The sequence below is a fragment of the Chinchilla lanigera genome, unplaced genomic scaffold (genome assembly GCF_000276665.1).
Source record: "Chinchilla lanigera isolate Chin_1 unplaced genomic scaffold, ChiLan1.0 scaffold00056, whole genome shotgun sequence".
Taxonomy (NCBI): domain Eukaryota; kingdom Metazoa; phylum Chordata; class Mammalia; order Rodentia; family Chinchillidae; genus Chinchilla; species Chinchilla lanigera.
The window spans coordinates 12180336-12196031 of NW_004955457.1; the positions used below are offsets into that span (position 1 = coordinate 12180336).

A 15696-nucleotide genomic window follows, 5' to 3' on the forward strand; every position below is an offset into this window, starting at 1 on the left:
GGGCGACCCGCCGCGCCGCACCCGCTGGGACATGGCCGGCTCCCGGGTGACAGGGCGAGACTGGGGCTAGCTGTCGCCCGACCGCGGGGGAGCGTCCTCGGGCCGCAGAGAGACCCGGCGACGGGGCGACGAAACCGGACTCGCGGGCGCGGAGGAGCGGGCCTCGGCCTCAAAGCGCGGCGCTGCATCCACCGCCGCCGCCGCTCTCATCAACAATAGTGTCCCCGCGCGGCCCCGCCCCCCGCACGCCCATTGGCACGCGTCACCGCGCTCCAGCCGCGCCGCCGCGCCCATTGGCTCCCAGCCCCGCCGGTCCCGCCCCCGGGCCTAGAGAGCCTAGGTGTGCGGAGCCTGTCCGCTCTTTAAAGGGAGAGCCCCGCCCCCGGGGAGCGGTGCGCGTGAGTGCGTGTGTGTGCGTGTGTGTGTGTGTGTGTGTGTGTGTGTGTGTGTGCTGCGCGCGGTGTGTGTACACGTGAGCACGCGCGAGTACGCGCCTGGCCACGCGTGGCGCTCCTTCCCCGCCCCGGATCCCGGGCCCTGGAGCCTTGCCAGCGCCCTGTCCAGAACCAGCGTGGTCCCAGGCTGGGCCGAACCAACTGCAGAAGCGTGGACGCCGTCCCCTTCGGGCTCTTTCTATTCATCTTTTTGTTCTGTTCTAATTCCATCTACCTGTGGGCAGGGCTCAAAAGGAGAATTTAATTACTCTTACTGATATTTACACCCTTCTTTTGTTTTGTTTTGTTTTTTAAAGCTGTACAGAGAGCCAAACCTTGGGTTAAAATTGCTGCTTGAAATGCCCTTTTATATAGTCTCTATCGAGTTCTGTCACCAGATGCTCTCGCTACTCTCCTGTATCTCAGGTAATCAGGAGTTTATTTTGATCAGCTGCTTCACGGGGCCCTGGTACCGTACTTGGAAATATGTCTGATACCTTACAAGTTTGTAAAGTGCTATACTTAGTGGGCTTTATTTGAAGTTCACACATCTGGGCTGACCAAACATATTTTAGTCTAGTGGAGGAAATAGGACTTCGTGGTGTGGGTGAGGACTGAGGCCAGCCGGCCGTGACACTAACTTTAAAATGACCTAAGGGACACCTCGTCAAGACAAAAAAAAAATGTAGACCACCACCCTATGTATGCATGGCCCTGACCTTTTTTCACCTTCACTCCTACACCAGATGTACATTCTAGACAGATCTAGTCTTGTAGAAATGTGGCAGTACTGGCCACAGTATGACGGGTCCCGGGGTCCCTGTGCGCTTTGTGGTGGAAGCCTTTGAAGACTAGAGAGTAGAAAGTAACCAAGGGCTCACAGAGAACGTGGTGCGTGGAGGTGCTCAAGGCCTATAGAGACCCCATGTAACTCAGAGGCCCGCCCTCTGCCCCGGCAGAGGCAGGAACTGGCCCTATGTTGGTTGGTGCCAACGTTGGTGGGTGGCCTGGCATTACTACACGTCCCTACAACTTGGGGTGAGGACAACACAGGAAACAGCCAACCAGATCCATACTGAGGCATGAGTCTGCTCTTAAAACAGGGAGAAAGAGTGTCCCAGAAGGGCGTTTGAAAGCCATGTGCAGCTGTTCATCATGTACAAAGTGGGAGCTCAATACGTATTTACCAAGTTAGCCCAAAGGGAGTCGAGCAGCCCTAGTATCCTAGGATTTCTCCTTGGCTGTTTTGGATATCACCAAATTAGAGGCAAGAGGCTTTAACCTTTTCTATCCCACGTGTACCCTAAATCTTGTTCACATGGAATTTATCATCTCCTAACCACTTACCCACCACCAGTGGCTCCTCTTGCAGTTTTTGTTTATCTCAGTAAATGTTACCACCATTTTTCAAGTAGTATAAATCAAAATCCTATCTTAATTATTCTACTTCCTAAACCTCGCAGGATCTCCAGGATCACCATGCCTTCTGGCCAAGCCTCTGTCTTCTCTGGCCTGTACTCTGACCCGCACTGAGCCAGTCTCCCTAGATCATCTCTGCCCCATCCCACTTTTCCAAGCTTCCCATTCTCCACCCATAATCCATTGGAATCCGAGCAACTTGGAAGCTGAGCCAGGAGCATCCCAAGTTCAAGGCCAACCTGGACAACTTGGTGGGACCCTGTTTCAAAAAATTAAAAGGAATGCATGTAGCTCAGTGATTGAAAATCCATAGGTTCAATCCCTAATACTTAAACACACACACACACACACACACACACATACACACACACTCACACGGGGCTGGTGTTGTAGTTCAGTGGCATAGACCTTGTTGAGCATGTGTAAGGCTGAAGATTCAATCCCAGCACTGCCAAATAAATGCAAACACCTCCACTGCCTGAAGCTCCCCATTTCTCTTAGGATTAGGCTTCTTCAATGCCAAGGCTCACCATACCTCCAGAGGCCCCCTCCGCCTACTTCTTCTTTCCTGGGCTTCAGCCATCCTGCTGTTCTTTAACTTCCCCCAAATAACCCATACACTCATCCTGACTCTTGTCAGCTCCAGGTCAGTTTTTAGGTTGGAGAGGCCTGGGTTGTCTTGATCTGCACTTAAATTAGTATCCCTGGGTTTACAGTAGCACTGTACTTTCCTGTCCTAGTCATCACATCACACAATTATTTGTTCAGTATCTATAGTTGTCAATTTTAAGTGTGGTTGTTCACTCAATAAATATTCCTGACAGCCTTTTATGTTCAGGGCACTGCTATGGCTCCACAGTGATGAATAAACCCTCCCACTCCTTATCTATCTCCTGCACTTATCTCTCTCTGCTGGAGACAAAAGAGCGAGTAAACAAAATATGTGCATGCACACACACATGCAAGAGAATCACCTGCTGAAGAGTTCTTTGGAGAAAACCACAGAGTGCCATGAAAGAGAACGAAGATCTAACCAAGCTGTTGGGAAGGCCTTTCTAAAGAGGAGACAGGGTGAGACCTAAAAGAATGGGCCATTGGGAAAAACATTCCAACAAATAGCTGTGTTAGAGCCCAAGGAGGAAGAGTGTCAGTACTTTAAGGAATCAGACTAGGGCCAGGGTGAGCAACAGGAAGAGTAGTTGAGAGCTAGGTCTGCAAAGGTAGAGGTGACCTGATACAGAGAACAATGGATTCAGATTTTATTCTGAGTACATGGTTTATTTGCACAAAACTGATTCTATTAAGTGTCTCGTTCAAAAGAAACAACAGACACCAAAAATAGAAATGAGAAACAAGCAAATATTTCCTGAAATTTATGGAATAAGCGTGAAGGGGAATTTCTTTGCATGAGTCTCAATAAACATAGTATTTAAAATCTAAATCTGTGTCTCCAAGTTCTGCTTATTACAAGACTCCCATCTGTCTTCTTTATAAACACCCACCCCGAAGTACCTAAGCCAGACCTGGGCCTAGCCTGGCTTTTCTGTCTTTGGCTTCATTTTCTTACCTCCTAGGGTCCATTCTTGCTCCTTGAATGACTCTGTGCCTTTGCTAAGACAGTGCGTGTCCATCTGTCCTTTCTGGTCTCTCCATTTCTACATCTCTGCCAATTAATAATCCCTGGAGATCAGCACAACAGAAATGCCAGAGCTCACAGGTGGAATTTCTATGCCGAACAGAAACACCAAAACATCACTCAGGATTTGGAGGCAGATTTATTTACATCAATGGGCACTGACCTCAAGAGAAAAATGTCAGGGCCTAGGGCTTATATGGAGTTTGCAAGCAAGAAGTATACAGAAGCAGAGTACTTGGTTGTCTTTGGTTCTTACAGTACGCATTATAGTGACCAGCTGTGCATCACAGTGACCACCTGCTTCTAAGAAACAGAAGCAACAGGAACTGTAACAGGAACTGTTACCTGGGCAACTAACCTGGGCATTTTCTGCTACAGAATCATCCCATGAAGGTTTGGGGATGAGAGAAGTGGCTGTGCCTCAGTCTTGTATGTTTGGTTTGTGTTTGTCACCGCTCGTGTTGCAATGCATTTTGGGTACTGTCTGGGACTGGCTTGTCAGGGAACAAGCAGGAGCAAAGAAAATGTGAGGAGCTCATCACAAAGAAGTCTGCGCAGGGGGCATTGCCGAGAGAAAAAGCGGATAGATTCAAGATTTGCCTTCTGGGTGGGACTTGCAGAGACAGCGTGCAGGTGACAGAGGGGAGGATAATAAACCTGACAAGTCGCAGGTTTCTTGTTTGAATACCTGAGTGGTCGGTCTGTAGAGAGGAGCATGGATGAAGGAGGAAAAGGCTTGGTATCAAAATCAGTTTATTTGGACATGCTAAATATGAGGGGTTGTGTACAAATTATTTAAAGGAAGTCATGAAAAAGATAAATGAATATATAACACTCAAAAATTCAGAGAGATGGGATGGGGGGTGTCGGTCCAGGGCTTTTAGCATGTGGATGTTACTTGTAGCTGTGCGAGCAAACGTGACCACGTAGGGGTTTTATCACTATTCTTGCTGCAGCACAGTGCCCAACCACAGACTAAATGCTCAAAACTTTACAACCTGAGCTGCTGTGTGTCTTGTTCATCCTGTATCCTCACGCCTAGCACAGTCTGGCACATGTGGCAGGTACTCCATAACTTCTTGCAAATCTCGTGAATGATTTAGCAAACACCTTGTTAGGTTTATATCTGGATGTCCCCTAAAGCCTCACATGCACACAGGTGGCGTTTTCAGAAGGTCATGGCATTATGGGGGTGGCTATAGCCTATTTCTGCCAGGAGTGGGGTCTGGCCAGGAGAGGCAGGTCGTGCTCTCTCTGCTGTCATATGCCGTGGGTCACTGGCCATGAGGTGAGCAGCTCTCCTCCACCAGGCCCCTCTGCCATGCCCTCCTGCCTTGCAGCCTGCTGATGGTGAACTGAAATATGACTAAAAATGAACCTGTCCTCTCAGTTGTGGGTGTTGGGTATTTTATCCCAGTGACACCTACCATTCATAGCAGCAAAAACACACTTGACTTTGACCGATGTGATGGCACATCCTGTAATCCCAACTACCCAGAAGACCAAAGCAGCAGGATCACAAGTTCAAGGCCAGACTGAGCAACTTAGAGAGACCTTATCTCAAAATAAAATTAAAAAGGGGCTGGGGATGTAGCTTGGTGGCACAGCAAGTGCCTTGCATGTGAGGGGGAGGCCCTGGTTCAATCCACAGTACAAAACAAAAAAACAAATAAAACACTCTGAACTCAATTTGCTTTTACCATAAGATAATACTCTAGCTCAGCAGATCATCTTTTAAAAAAAGAACAAAGAAAGACAAGCTAGTCATGGTGGTACACATCTGTAATCCCAGTACTCGGCAACAGAGGCAGGAGAATCTGGAGTTTAAGGCCAGCCTGGGATATATAGTGAGTTCACGGTTGGCCTGCACTATGAAGTGAGAGTCTGTCTCAAAAACAAAACAAAACAAAAAAAAGCAAAAAACAAAGACAAGTATATGGTCTCCTCATGATAGAGCCAAGAAAAAGAAGGCTGAGGTGTGTGCCTCAGTGGTAGTTCGCTTAGCATACATGACCTGGGTGCTGCTCGCAGCACCTGAAGAAAGCCTTGCTCAGGACTCAGATCTTTAACTCACACTGCTGCACCCTTCAGTGCAGATGGTCACTTTCAGCAGACCAGCAGCTGCTCTCGATTTTACACTGACCAATTGACTTCTGCTGTGAACCAAAGAAAGCCAGCTCTTACAACATCTTACTTGTCTGCCATGCAAACTTCCCTAAGAGATTCAATCCACATAGCATGAAATCTTCTCTCATTTTCAAAAGCAGAGCATAGGCATCCCTTATTCATTGACAGTATGCTGGCTGAGACATGACTCCCACTCTACCAGCAATTTTTGTATCTTTTTATAAGCTTCAATCTACCCATTAAAACTGACAAAGGCATTTTGATTTGTTAATTGAGCAAAGACATGGAATAGATGGTATAGTACATTTTGTATGCATGTGTGTGAGTGTGTGTGGTACTAGAGGTGGAAACTAGGGCCTTTGTACTGAGCTACATCCCTAGCCTTTTTGTTATATTTTCATTTTGAGACAGTCTTGCTAAGTTGCCCAGGCTGGGATCCAACTACAACTCTCCTGCCTCAGCCTCCCACAGTGCTGGGATTACAGCATGTGCCATCATGCCTGGCTGTATTTCATTTAGATTGGATAATATTAAGAACAACTTCATGATAATAGTGTTATTTTCATTGCTCTGCAACTAGGCAGATTCAGAAGCTTGAAGGAGGAACAGGACTAAATACTTCCTACAAAAATGTAAGTGACGGGCAGATGGAGAAGTAGATGATACAGGAGTGGCAGGATGTTGACAATTGTTGGAGCTGAAAAAAAGTCGTTGGAGCTGGTGGTACCTATAGGGTGGTTCATTGTTCTGTTGTTACTTGGTGTTTGTTTTAAAGTGTCTAGAATGTTTTTAGAATTGGTTCACAAAAATTGGCTCACAACAACCCACAAGCTTTCTTATAAAGGTCAGACAAATGATGAAACATTATAACGCTCTAACCAGTAAGATCTATAGAAGCCAGCTACTCTCCCTGAGATGTTACACATTTATTTGATGTAACCTCACAGTGAAACTTTGTTACATGTTTATTTGGGCTCAGCTCACATGAGCTGTTGCAGTCGTCTTGTTCTTCAGGGTTTTAATCATGAATGGATGTTGGGTTTTGTCAAAGGCTTTTTTTGCATCTATTGCAATTATCAAGTAATTTTTATCTTTGTTTCTGTTTATGTAATGGATTACATTTTGATTTGCATATGTTCAACCTTTCTTGCATTCTGGGATGAAGCCTCCTTGGTCACAGTGTATGATCTTTTTGATAATTTATTGCACTGTTTGCCGGTATCTTGTTGAAGATTTTTGCACCTATTTTCACGAGAGAGATTGGCCTGTAGTCCTCTTTTGCTTGTATCCTTGTCTGGTTTTGGAATCAGGGTAATGCTAGCTTCCAGGAATGACTTCAGGTATTCTCCTTCTCTTTTAATTTCATTAACAAGTTTGAGGAGTATTGCTGTTAGATCTTTCCCAAAGTACTTAGAGAATTTGACACTGAAGCCATCAGATCCCAGACTTTTCTCAGCTGGTAGAGTATTTGTTGCTGCTTCAATTTCAATTCCTGTTATTGGATTATTTCAGATTTTTAACTCTTCTTAGTTCTGTTTTGGTAATTCACATGTACCTAGGAATCTCTCTATTTCTTCAGAGTTCTTCAATTTACTGGCATACATGTTTATAAAATATTTACTAATAATCTTCTGGATTTTGGCAGTGTCTGTTGTGATTTCACCTTTTCATTTCTAATCCCATTGATTTGTGCCTTTTTCCTGTATGTATGTATGTATGTATGTAAAACTGGCTAAGGGTTTATCTATTTTGTTTATTCTTTCAAAGAACCAGTTCTTTGATTCACTGATACTTTGTATTGTTTTTTAGGCTCCATTTTTTTGATTTCTGTTCTAATCTTCATAATTTCCTTCCTTGTACTAGGTCTGGATTTGGGTTCTTCTTGGGTTTTTTAGGACCTTGAAATGCATCATTAGGTTATGTATTTGGGCTCACTGTGTTTCTGATGTAGGCATTCACAGCTATAAATTTGCTTCTTAGTACTGTTTTCACTGTGTCCCATGAGTTCCTTTATGTTATACTGGCATTATCATTTACTTCTAGAAATGGCCATATTTCTTCCTTAATTTCTTCTGTGGCCCGTTGATTATTCAAGAGTGTGTTGTTTAACTTCCATGTATTTGCATAATTTCTGTGGTTTCTTTTGCCATTGATTTCTAGTTTCATTGCCTTGTGTGATCTGGTGGTATGCATGGTAAAATTTTGATTGCTTTGCATTGATTTCAGTGTCCTTTATTAGGCAGTATGTGGTCTATTTTAGAGAAACTTCCATGCAGTCAAAAAAGGGTGTGTGTTCTATTGGCTTGAGGTGGAACATTCTGTATATATCTGCTAAGTCCGTTAGTTCAAAGGTTTGGTTCAACTCTGATATTTCTTTTTTGATTTTTTTGTTTAGTTGATCTCTCTACTTGTGATAGTGGGTTATCAAGGTCCACATCTATAATTGTATTGGTGTTTTTCTAATCTTTTATGTCCAGTAGTATTTGCTTTATGAAGGTGGGTGCACCATTGCTTGGTGTATATTTGTTTAAAATTGTTATCTTGGTTGAATGTGGTAACACATCTCTGTAATCCTAGTACTTGGGAGGAGGAGGAGGAAGGAGGGCTACTGTGAATTAGAAGCCAGCCTGGGCTACACAATGAGTTCAAGGCCAGCCTGAACTGCATAGCAAGACCCTATCTCAAATAAATAAATAAATAAATAGTTATCTCTTTTTGTTGTACAGTTCTATTACCCAACATGTAGTGTCCTTCTTTGCCTCCTTTGATCAGTTTTGGCTGAAGGTTCACTTTGTCTGAAAATAGGATAAGTACTCTGGCTTGTTTTCAGGCTCCTCTTGCATGGAATATTGTTTCCATCTTTTTATTTTTAGTCTGTGAATTTCTTTTTGGGTTAAATGTGTTCTTGTACACAGCATACCATTGGATTTTGTTTCTTGAGTTTTATGCTAATCTGTGTCTTTTGATTAGGGAATTGAGATCATTCACATTGATAGTCATAACTGATAGGTACTGACTTATTGCTCTCATTTTTTTTTCTTGCTTCTATTTTTCTTTCTTTTCTTTCTGTCAAATTGCTCCCCAAACTTGGTGCATTTATTCTATTGAAACTTTTGTCATTATTAACTTCATTTTCTCTTTCTAGAATGTCCTTGAGGATTTTTTTGAGTGTTGGCTTGCTGGTTTTTATAAGGGAAATGTCTTATTCTGCCATCATCTTTTTTTATTTTAAAGAGAAAAGAACAAAAACAAAGATAAAAACAACACAAAGACAATAAAAACAATACAGATTTTCAAAAGATGATAGGAAATTGTTATTGTATTACAAATTGTTATCTTCAAAGTAGTTGCTCAGATAACCAGATATAGGCATGTAAGATTGATCAAACAATTAAACATTAGCTGTTCCTTTTAATAAACCGATAGAAATTGGTAGTACAATTATCTTAGCTGGATAAATTTTGAAAGATAGTTTTAACTTTGTTACATCCCCTGGATCAGTTTTGAAAGATAGTTTTTGCAGGATATATTAATCTAGGTTGGAAGTTGTTTTCTTTTAGAGCTTGAAAATTTCACTCCAAGATCTCTTTAGGTTTAAGGTTTGTGTTGAGAACTCTTATGCAGTTCTGATGAGTTTATTTTTATAAGTGATACATTGTTTTTTTTGCTTAACAGTTTTTAAAGTTCTATTATTGTGTTGGATTTCTTGTATTTTAATTATGACGTGTTGTGGACTGGGGTCTTTTTTGTTTGCTTGCTTGTTTCGTTTCTTTCTGATCATGGTTATTGGGGATTTTATGTGCCTCAGGTATATATATGTTAAATTTTTTTTCTATGTTTGGAAAGCTTTCTGCTATTACTTCTGTAAACAGGTTTTTATGCCTTTTGTGTTGCCTTCTGATTTTTCACTAATTCTAATTAGTGTTAGATTAGTTTTTCTTTGTGCCATCTAGCAGGTGTTGGATCCATTTTTCATATTCTCTTGTTGTTTTTAAGGTATCTCTCACTAGCTGATCATCAACCACAACCCAGTCTTCTAGATCGGACACTCTGTCCTTACATTGCTGCTTTGGCTGCCCATACTTTCAATCATATTTTTAATCTCCTGGATTTCTGGTTGGAACTTTTTAATCAACTCTAATTCTCTTCTATGCTGGACATTTGTGTTTTGCATCCTTTCTTTAGCTCCAGTGTATTTTTATTAGTGTCTTATGTAGATTTGCCAATCATTTGTTTCATTAGGATTGTTACCTGTTTAGGTAACAATTCATCTCTGAATTTACCAAGCACTTTATTGATCTGTTTTGTTACATCCCCTGATATTCTCTCAGATATTTCTGTTGTGTGACTTTGATTACCTCCCCTGTGGCACTCTCTCAATTGGCTTTAGCGGAGTTAGGAGTGTGTGGAGGAATTTTGTTGCCTTGTCATATGATGTTCCTATTTCTTTGTTTGTTGTCTGTGCTGAGGTTTGCAGTTGATTATAGTGGATAGCTTCATTGTTTTGATTGGGGAATTGAGACCATTTACACATAACTTATAGGTATTGACTTATTCCTGTCATTAGAAACCTCTTTAGTTAATATCCAATTTTCAGAAATATCCTGTGGGCATGGCTAACTGTTGGCCTTTGCCTCTGTCCTGGGATCTAGCTACCTCTGTTTTTTGGGAGGGGAAATTACAGCTTATGTGGCCCAATACCTGGTTCTTCAGGAGTGGGCTGCAGTATTGTTTATGACTGCCCCCTGCAAACCCAATATTGGCAGACAGAGACAACCAATTGACAGCAGCAACTGCGTCACCTTGGCTATAGTAGTAAAGTCAGCAACAACAATAGCATCAAATATAAACTGCTTACTGACAAACCTTAAGAACTAATACCGTACCACCCTTTTCTGAAGCAAAGAAATCCATGATCTATCATCAATAGTAAGGTAAACCAGATACTGACCTACAGTGAATCAGACCACTGGTCTCCACTGGATGCAGGTGTTGGGGTGGGGTCTCAAAGCAGACCACTGAACTCAGTGCCATCACCTTTAGATCTTTCCCACTCTGAAGGCTGCACTCACCAAACCCAGCCTCTCGACATTGAATGCATTCCCATCAGCTTCCTGGCCAGAGCCAGCTTCTTGGCCAGAGCCCGTTTCCTGGGGATCTCCACCCTCATCCTTTCCATGTCTGTCTCCTGAGGCTGCCTCTCACCCAGGCTCTGTACCTGGGTGACCCTGCAGTCCTGGAGAAACTCTCCCCAGGGGGCTTGTCCTTGTCCTCAAGCAGGTTGGTCATCTGGTTGTCACCCAGGTGTAGAGCTAGCTAGGAGTTGGAGGGGCAGTTCAGAGGTGCAAGGGGGCAGGCCAGTTGACTTCTTAATCGCTTCCAAGTTTTGGCAGTTATGAATAAAGTTTCTGTAGATATCTGTGTGGATGGTCAAATGCTTTTGATCCCTTTGGGTAAATAGCAAGGAGGATAATCACCGTGTTAGATGTATGAGTGTGTTTCGTTTGTAGGAAACTACCGAAGTGCTATACCATTCAGCATTTACACTGGCAGTGAGTTCCTGTTGCTTCACCTGCTTACCAGTGTCGCAGTGTGCAGCCATGGTGGGCGGAGAGGGTGGAGAAGATCACTCGGAGGGAGAGGAGACTCAGTTCAGCTGCCGCAGAGAGGCCCGGATGGGCCCTTCTAACCCAAGAGTGCCCTGCCATTCGCCATTTGGGAGACTCTTGAGAGGAAGGGGCACCCAGCTGAGAACTCTCTGGCTTTTATTCAGAGTCTCAGTGTAAGAAAAAAGCAGGAGAAAAGCATGCTGGGCCAGGAGCTGTCTCTAGGTTAGGCAGTTTTTCTTGGGGAAAGGGGAAGGACATGGCCAGACACAACATGCCTCACCATCTAAACCTCTTATTGTTTAACCATCCGACTCTCACACAGCCTGGGTGCTTTTAGCCCACAGTTTATTTGTGTGCTTTGCCCCACATTTTAAATATTCCCTCCCAGAGCCTATGCGCTTCTGTCCTGCAGTTTGACCATTTGCGCCTGACCAAGTCCTCTACACATCGGTATTTGGCGTGGTCAGCACTTTGGATTTTAGATGTTCTTGTTGTGTAGTGGGCTCTCGTTGTTTGACTTTGCAATCCCCTAGCCATCTCTGATGAGGAGGATGTTTTTGCATCACCATTGCATGTTTGCCATCTGCATGTCTTCTGCCATCTGTGTGTCAGCTTTGGCAAAGTGTTGGGGTCTTTGCTCATTGAAAAATTTTTTTATTATTGAATTTTCAGAGTTCTTTGATATTTTAGATGACAATCTTTTATTGGACATCTTTGGTAAAAATTTCCTCCTACTCTGGGGCTTCTCTTCTCATTCTGTTGATGAGCTTTCAGCGTTGTCTTCAAACCACTGTCCCATGTAACTTTGTTCTTTTTATTATTATTATGTTAAAATATAAACAATAAAGTTCAAGCTTTTTTTGAGACAAGGAATATTGTTATATTGTCCAGCCTTCCCTGAACTCCTGGGCTCTAGCAATCCCCTCATTCTCCTGTTTAGCTCCTGAGTAGCAGGGGCTGAAGGCACATGCATGGCTTCCACTTGAACCATTTTAAGGTGTACAGTTCAGTGATAATAAATACAATTATGATGTGGTACAACTGTGATTATCATTCATCTCCATAACTGTTTTCACCTCTTAAAGCTGAAACTCTACAATTTTATATTTTGCTTTTATTTTTTGGAACAGGGTATCCCTATATAGTTCAGGCTGGCCTCAAGCTCTCAGGGATCCTCCTGCTTCAGCCTCCTGAGTGCTGGGATTACAGGCATATGCCACCATGCTTAGCTACAATTTCACTTTAATTCAGTCAAATATGGACACTTTTTATAGTGTAATGACTTCTTTATGAGTATATCCATTAATATATTCAGTATATCCATTAGTATATTCATTATCTTCAATATATTCATTAATATATTCATAATAAATATATTCTATAATGTATACTATATTAGTACATTCGTTATATATATATTCATTAGTATAAAAGTAACATGTATTCCTAATGGAAAATTTGCAAAAGCATGATTTTCCCCCTTTCTTACTAATATACGTTTGCAGTCCGTGGTGAATGCATACCTCGTGGGGATGGAGCACACACATATCACACCAGTCCTCTTTTCTTCCCCCTCCGCTGCTCCTCTTCTCATCTCCACAGGGAGAAATAGAAAGCTTTAAAGACATACTTTTCTCCTATTACCTAAGCATACTCTATGAAAGCACCTATTACTAATGTACTTTTAAAACTTCTTTTTGAATTTTTCATAAATTATATTTTATAAATGTCATACAAAAGTGGGAGAATCGCAGGTGTTTTCTTGGTAAAGCGTCACTTTTTTTTTTCTACCTTTTCAGCTTTCTGCAGTGAAAAATAATGTACAGCCGTTAATGACAGGTCCTGAAGCAAAGCCCCGAAGCTTAGCTTCCCGGTCTTGTGCAGATCCTGGGCTGCTCCCGCTTAGGAGCAGACCAGAGACCTCTTTGAAGAGAGAAGCCTCAGACTATCGTTCCCTCACCCTGAAGCTTTAAGGGCAGGACTCAGTCACCTCTAATGCATAGTTATTCTGAGGCACAAAGGAATTTCTGTGGACAGGCTCTATGAATGTATATGAATTTCAGTCAAATCACAATTACTGTTTCACGTTGCTCACGAGCTTGGATGGTTTTAAAGCACAGATGTTCCCTTAGAGTGTCTTCCTCCTCCTCCTCCTCCTTCGTCTCCTCTCACCATCCCCTTTGCTCTGAATTAATAATGAGATTCTCCCATCGTCCCTCTTTGCTTTCCAGACCTGGTCCAAGCCTCCCCCTACACCTTGGCCTATTATCATTTTATTTGTATGTATGTGTCACGTTCCTACACAACGAAGCCCAGGATTGTCCCTCTTGTGGAAAAACACAAACTAGAGAAAACAGGAAAAAACTATAGAAAACCCTGACATCAGTAAGACCAGTCTTGAGAATATCTAGGAACTGTACCACCAGCCTAAGCAATTGGACAGGACATACCAGAACCCTAAAGGAGATGCTTACGCTTAAGAGGTGAACTCTAAGAGAATAATTACATGTGTTCCCAGAGAGTTCGATACAAAGATGTTCCTAACCAGAAGAAGCTGGAAACAACCTGTACAGTATCAGCTCCCGAGGCCTGCTATAACAAAGCACCATAGGCTGTGTGGTTTAAGCAAATTTAATTTTCATCATTCTGGAGGCCGAAAGTCTGAGACTGAAGTGTTAGCAGGTTTCTTCTGAGGCCTCACAGATTGATTTGTATGTGGGCATCTTCTCCCCATGTACACACTGATGCATCTTCCCTCTGTAAATGTCTGTATCCAGATTTGCTCTTCTTATGATGCCGGTCTTGTTGGATTAGGATTCCATAATAATTTTCATTTAATTACCTCTTTAAAACTACTATAGTCACATCTGAGGTATGGGGACTAGCACATCCACATATCAAGTTGAGGGTGACACCGTTCAGCCCATAAGGTAACCTAATCCAAGAACTGGGAATTAAGGAAAGTGTGATATAATTCATACAATAGTTCAATCAAGCATTTCTGTTCATGTACAAGTTCTTATATAGTTCTCTTTGGTATCCATGTGCCATTGGTTCTAGTAGCACCACAGGTGTTTAAATTCCTGAAATAAAATAGTGTAATATTTGCATATAACTTACATATGTTTTCCTGTATATCTTCAATCATCTTTAGATTACCTATAGTACTTAATGGAATGTAGTACATGATATGTAAATTGTAGTGCTGTATTCTTTAGGGAATAATGATGAGAGAAATCTATACATGCTCAGTACAGATACAAATTTTAAAAATATTTTAGATCTGCAGTTGGTTGAATCAGTGGATACAACGTGGTGACAGAAATCTAACTTAACTGCCGCTAAAGATGGACTCAGAATAATATAAGACATGGAAATAATTTCATGGTGTATGTTGTCAGAGAAAATAACAGATTTCAAAATAATATATGTAACATGGCTCTGTATATGTGAAATACACATAAAAATGCACTGACAACGGCTGGAAAGTTAATTAGAAATTGGGGAATAATATAATTTTCTTTTGTTTTATTTCTGTTTGTTGACTAATTGCACATTTTAATATTCCCATGCTCTCTGTGTAATATCTTAAAAGAATACCCTGGTGTGCACATACACACACACAGAGAAGTGGAAAAATCTACTCCATGCATAAAGCGTGTTTTAGAGAACAGTACTCTAGTCATGTAGTTTTCCTGTAGCCATTTTTGCTTGCTAGTTGCTGAGTGTCAGTGGCATATGAAAGCTTACTCAGTATTCTTTACGGCCTCTACTTGCCCTGATATAGTAATGGGCTGCTCATATAATATGCAATGAACTGCTCAGTATACTTTACTCCTTTTTGGAAGTTGTTTGGGAAGGATTTTGCTGAACCACAAGACATTGTTGAGGCCAGTGACAGTGTAACTGAATGACTAACCCAACAGACTGCACTGTGTTTGACCTTTGGTCAGACCTGGATAGAACTTAGACAAAACATTACCTGTGGACACGGAGAGACTCTTGGTTTTAGGGCTCATGAGCAGACAGGCTCCAAACTACTATCAACTTGAATTAAAAATTGGAAAATGGAGTGGGTTCCCCAGAAAAGGAGAGTGACAGAGTTCTGGCTCTGTGATTTTTCGCTTTGGCGTTAGAGCTTCCTGTTCCTGTCTGGCACATGGAGAATCGACCTTGGGCGTTTTTCCTGCAGAGACTGGCCCTTTTGCCTCAGTTATTTTCTTTGAGGCGTGCTCTTGCTCCACTTCAGTGGCTTGGGTAATTTATGCACAACATAGGTACTGTTTGAATAAAAGGGCAACACCTAAGGCATAATAAAGTGATTTAAGGCTACCTGTGTACGTAATTCCACATGCCAAGCTTTCACTTTGCATAGTACACCTAGTGGCCTATGGAACTGGCCGAACGGAAGGGCAGCCACTCCCCGGGTTGGTATACAGAGTGCTGGTGAGTTTAGTCACACTCCCCCGTG

At 42.3% G+C, this 15696-nt stretch overlaps 1 protein-coding gene across 1 annotated transcript in view; it reads right to left on the reverse strand.

Moving 5' to 3' along the window:
• Window positions 1-279, reverse strand: part of Fam117b (family with sequence similarity 117, member B) — a gene marked incomplete in the record, with an annotated part of 73474 nt that extends 73195 nt beyond the window's left edge. The window contains 1 exon segment of the mRNA XM_013520760.1: window positions 1-279. Coding sequence (XP_013376214.1) covers window positions 1-33 — 33 coding nt within the window.
• Between the last annotated feature and the right edge of the window lie 15417 nt (window positions 280-15696).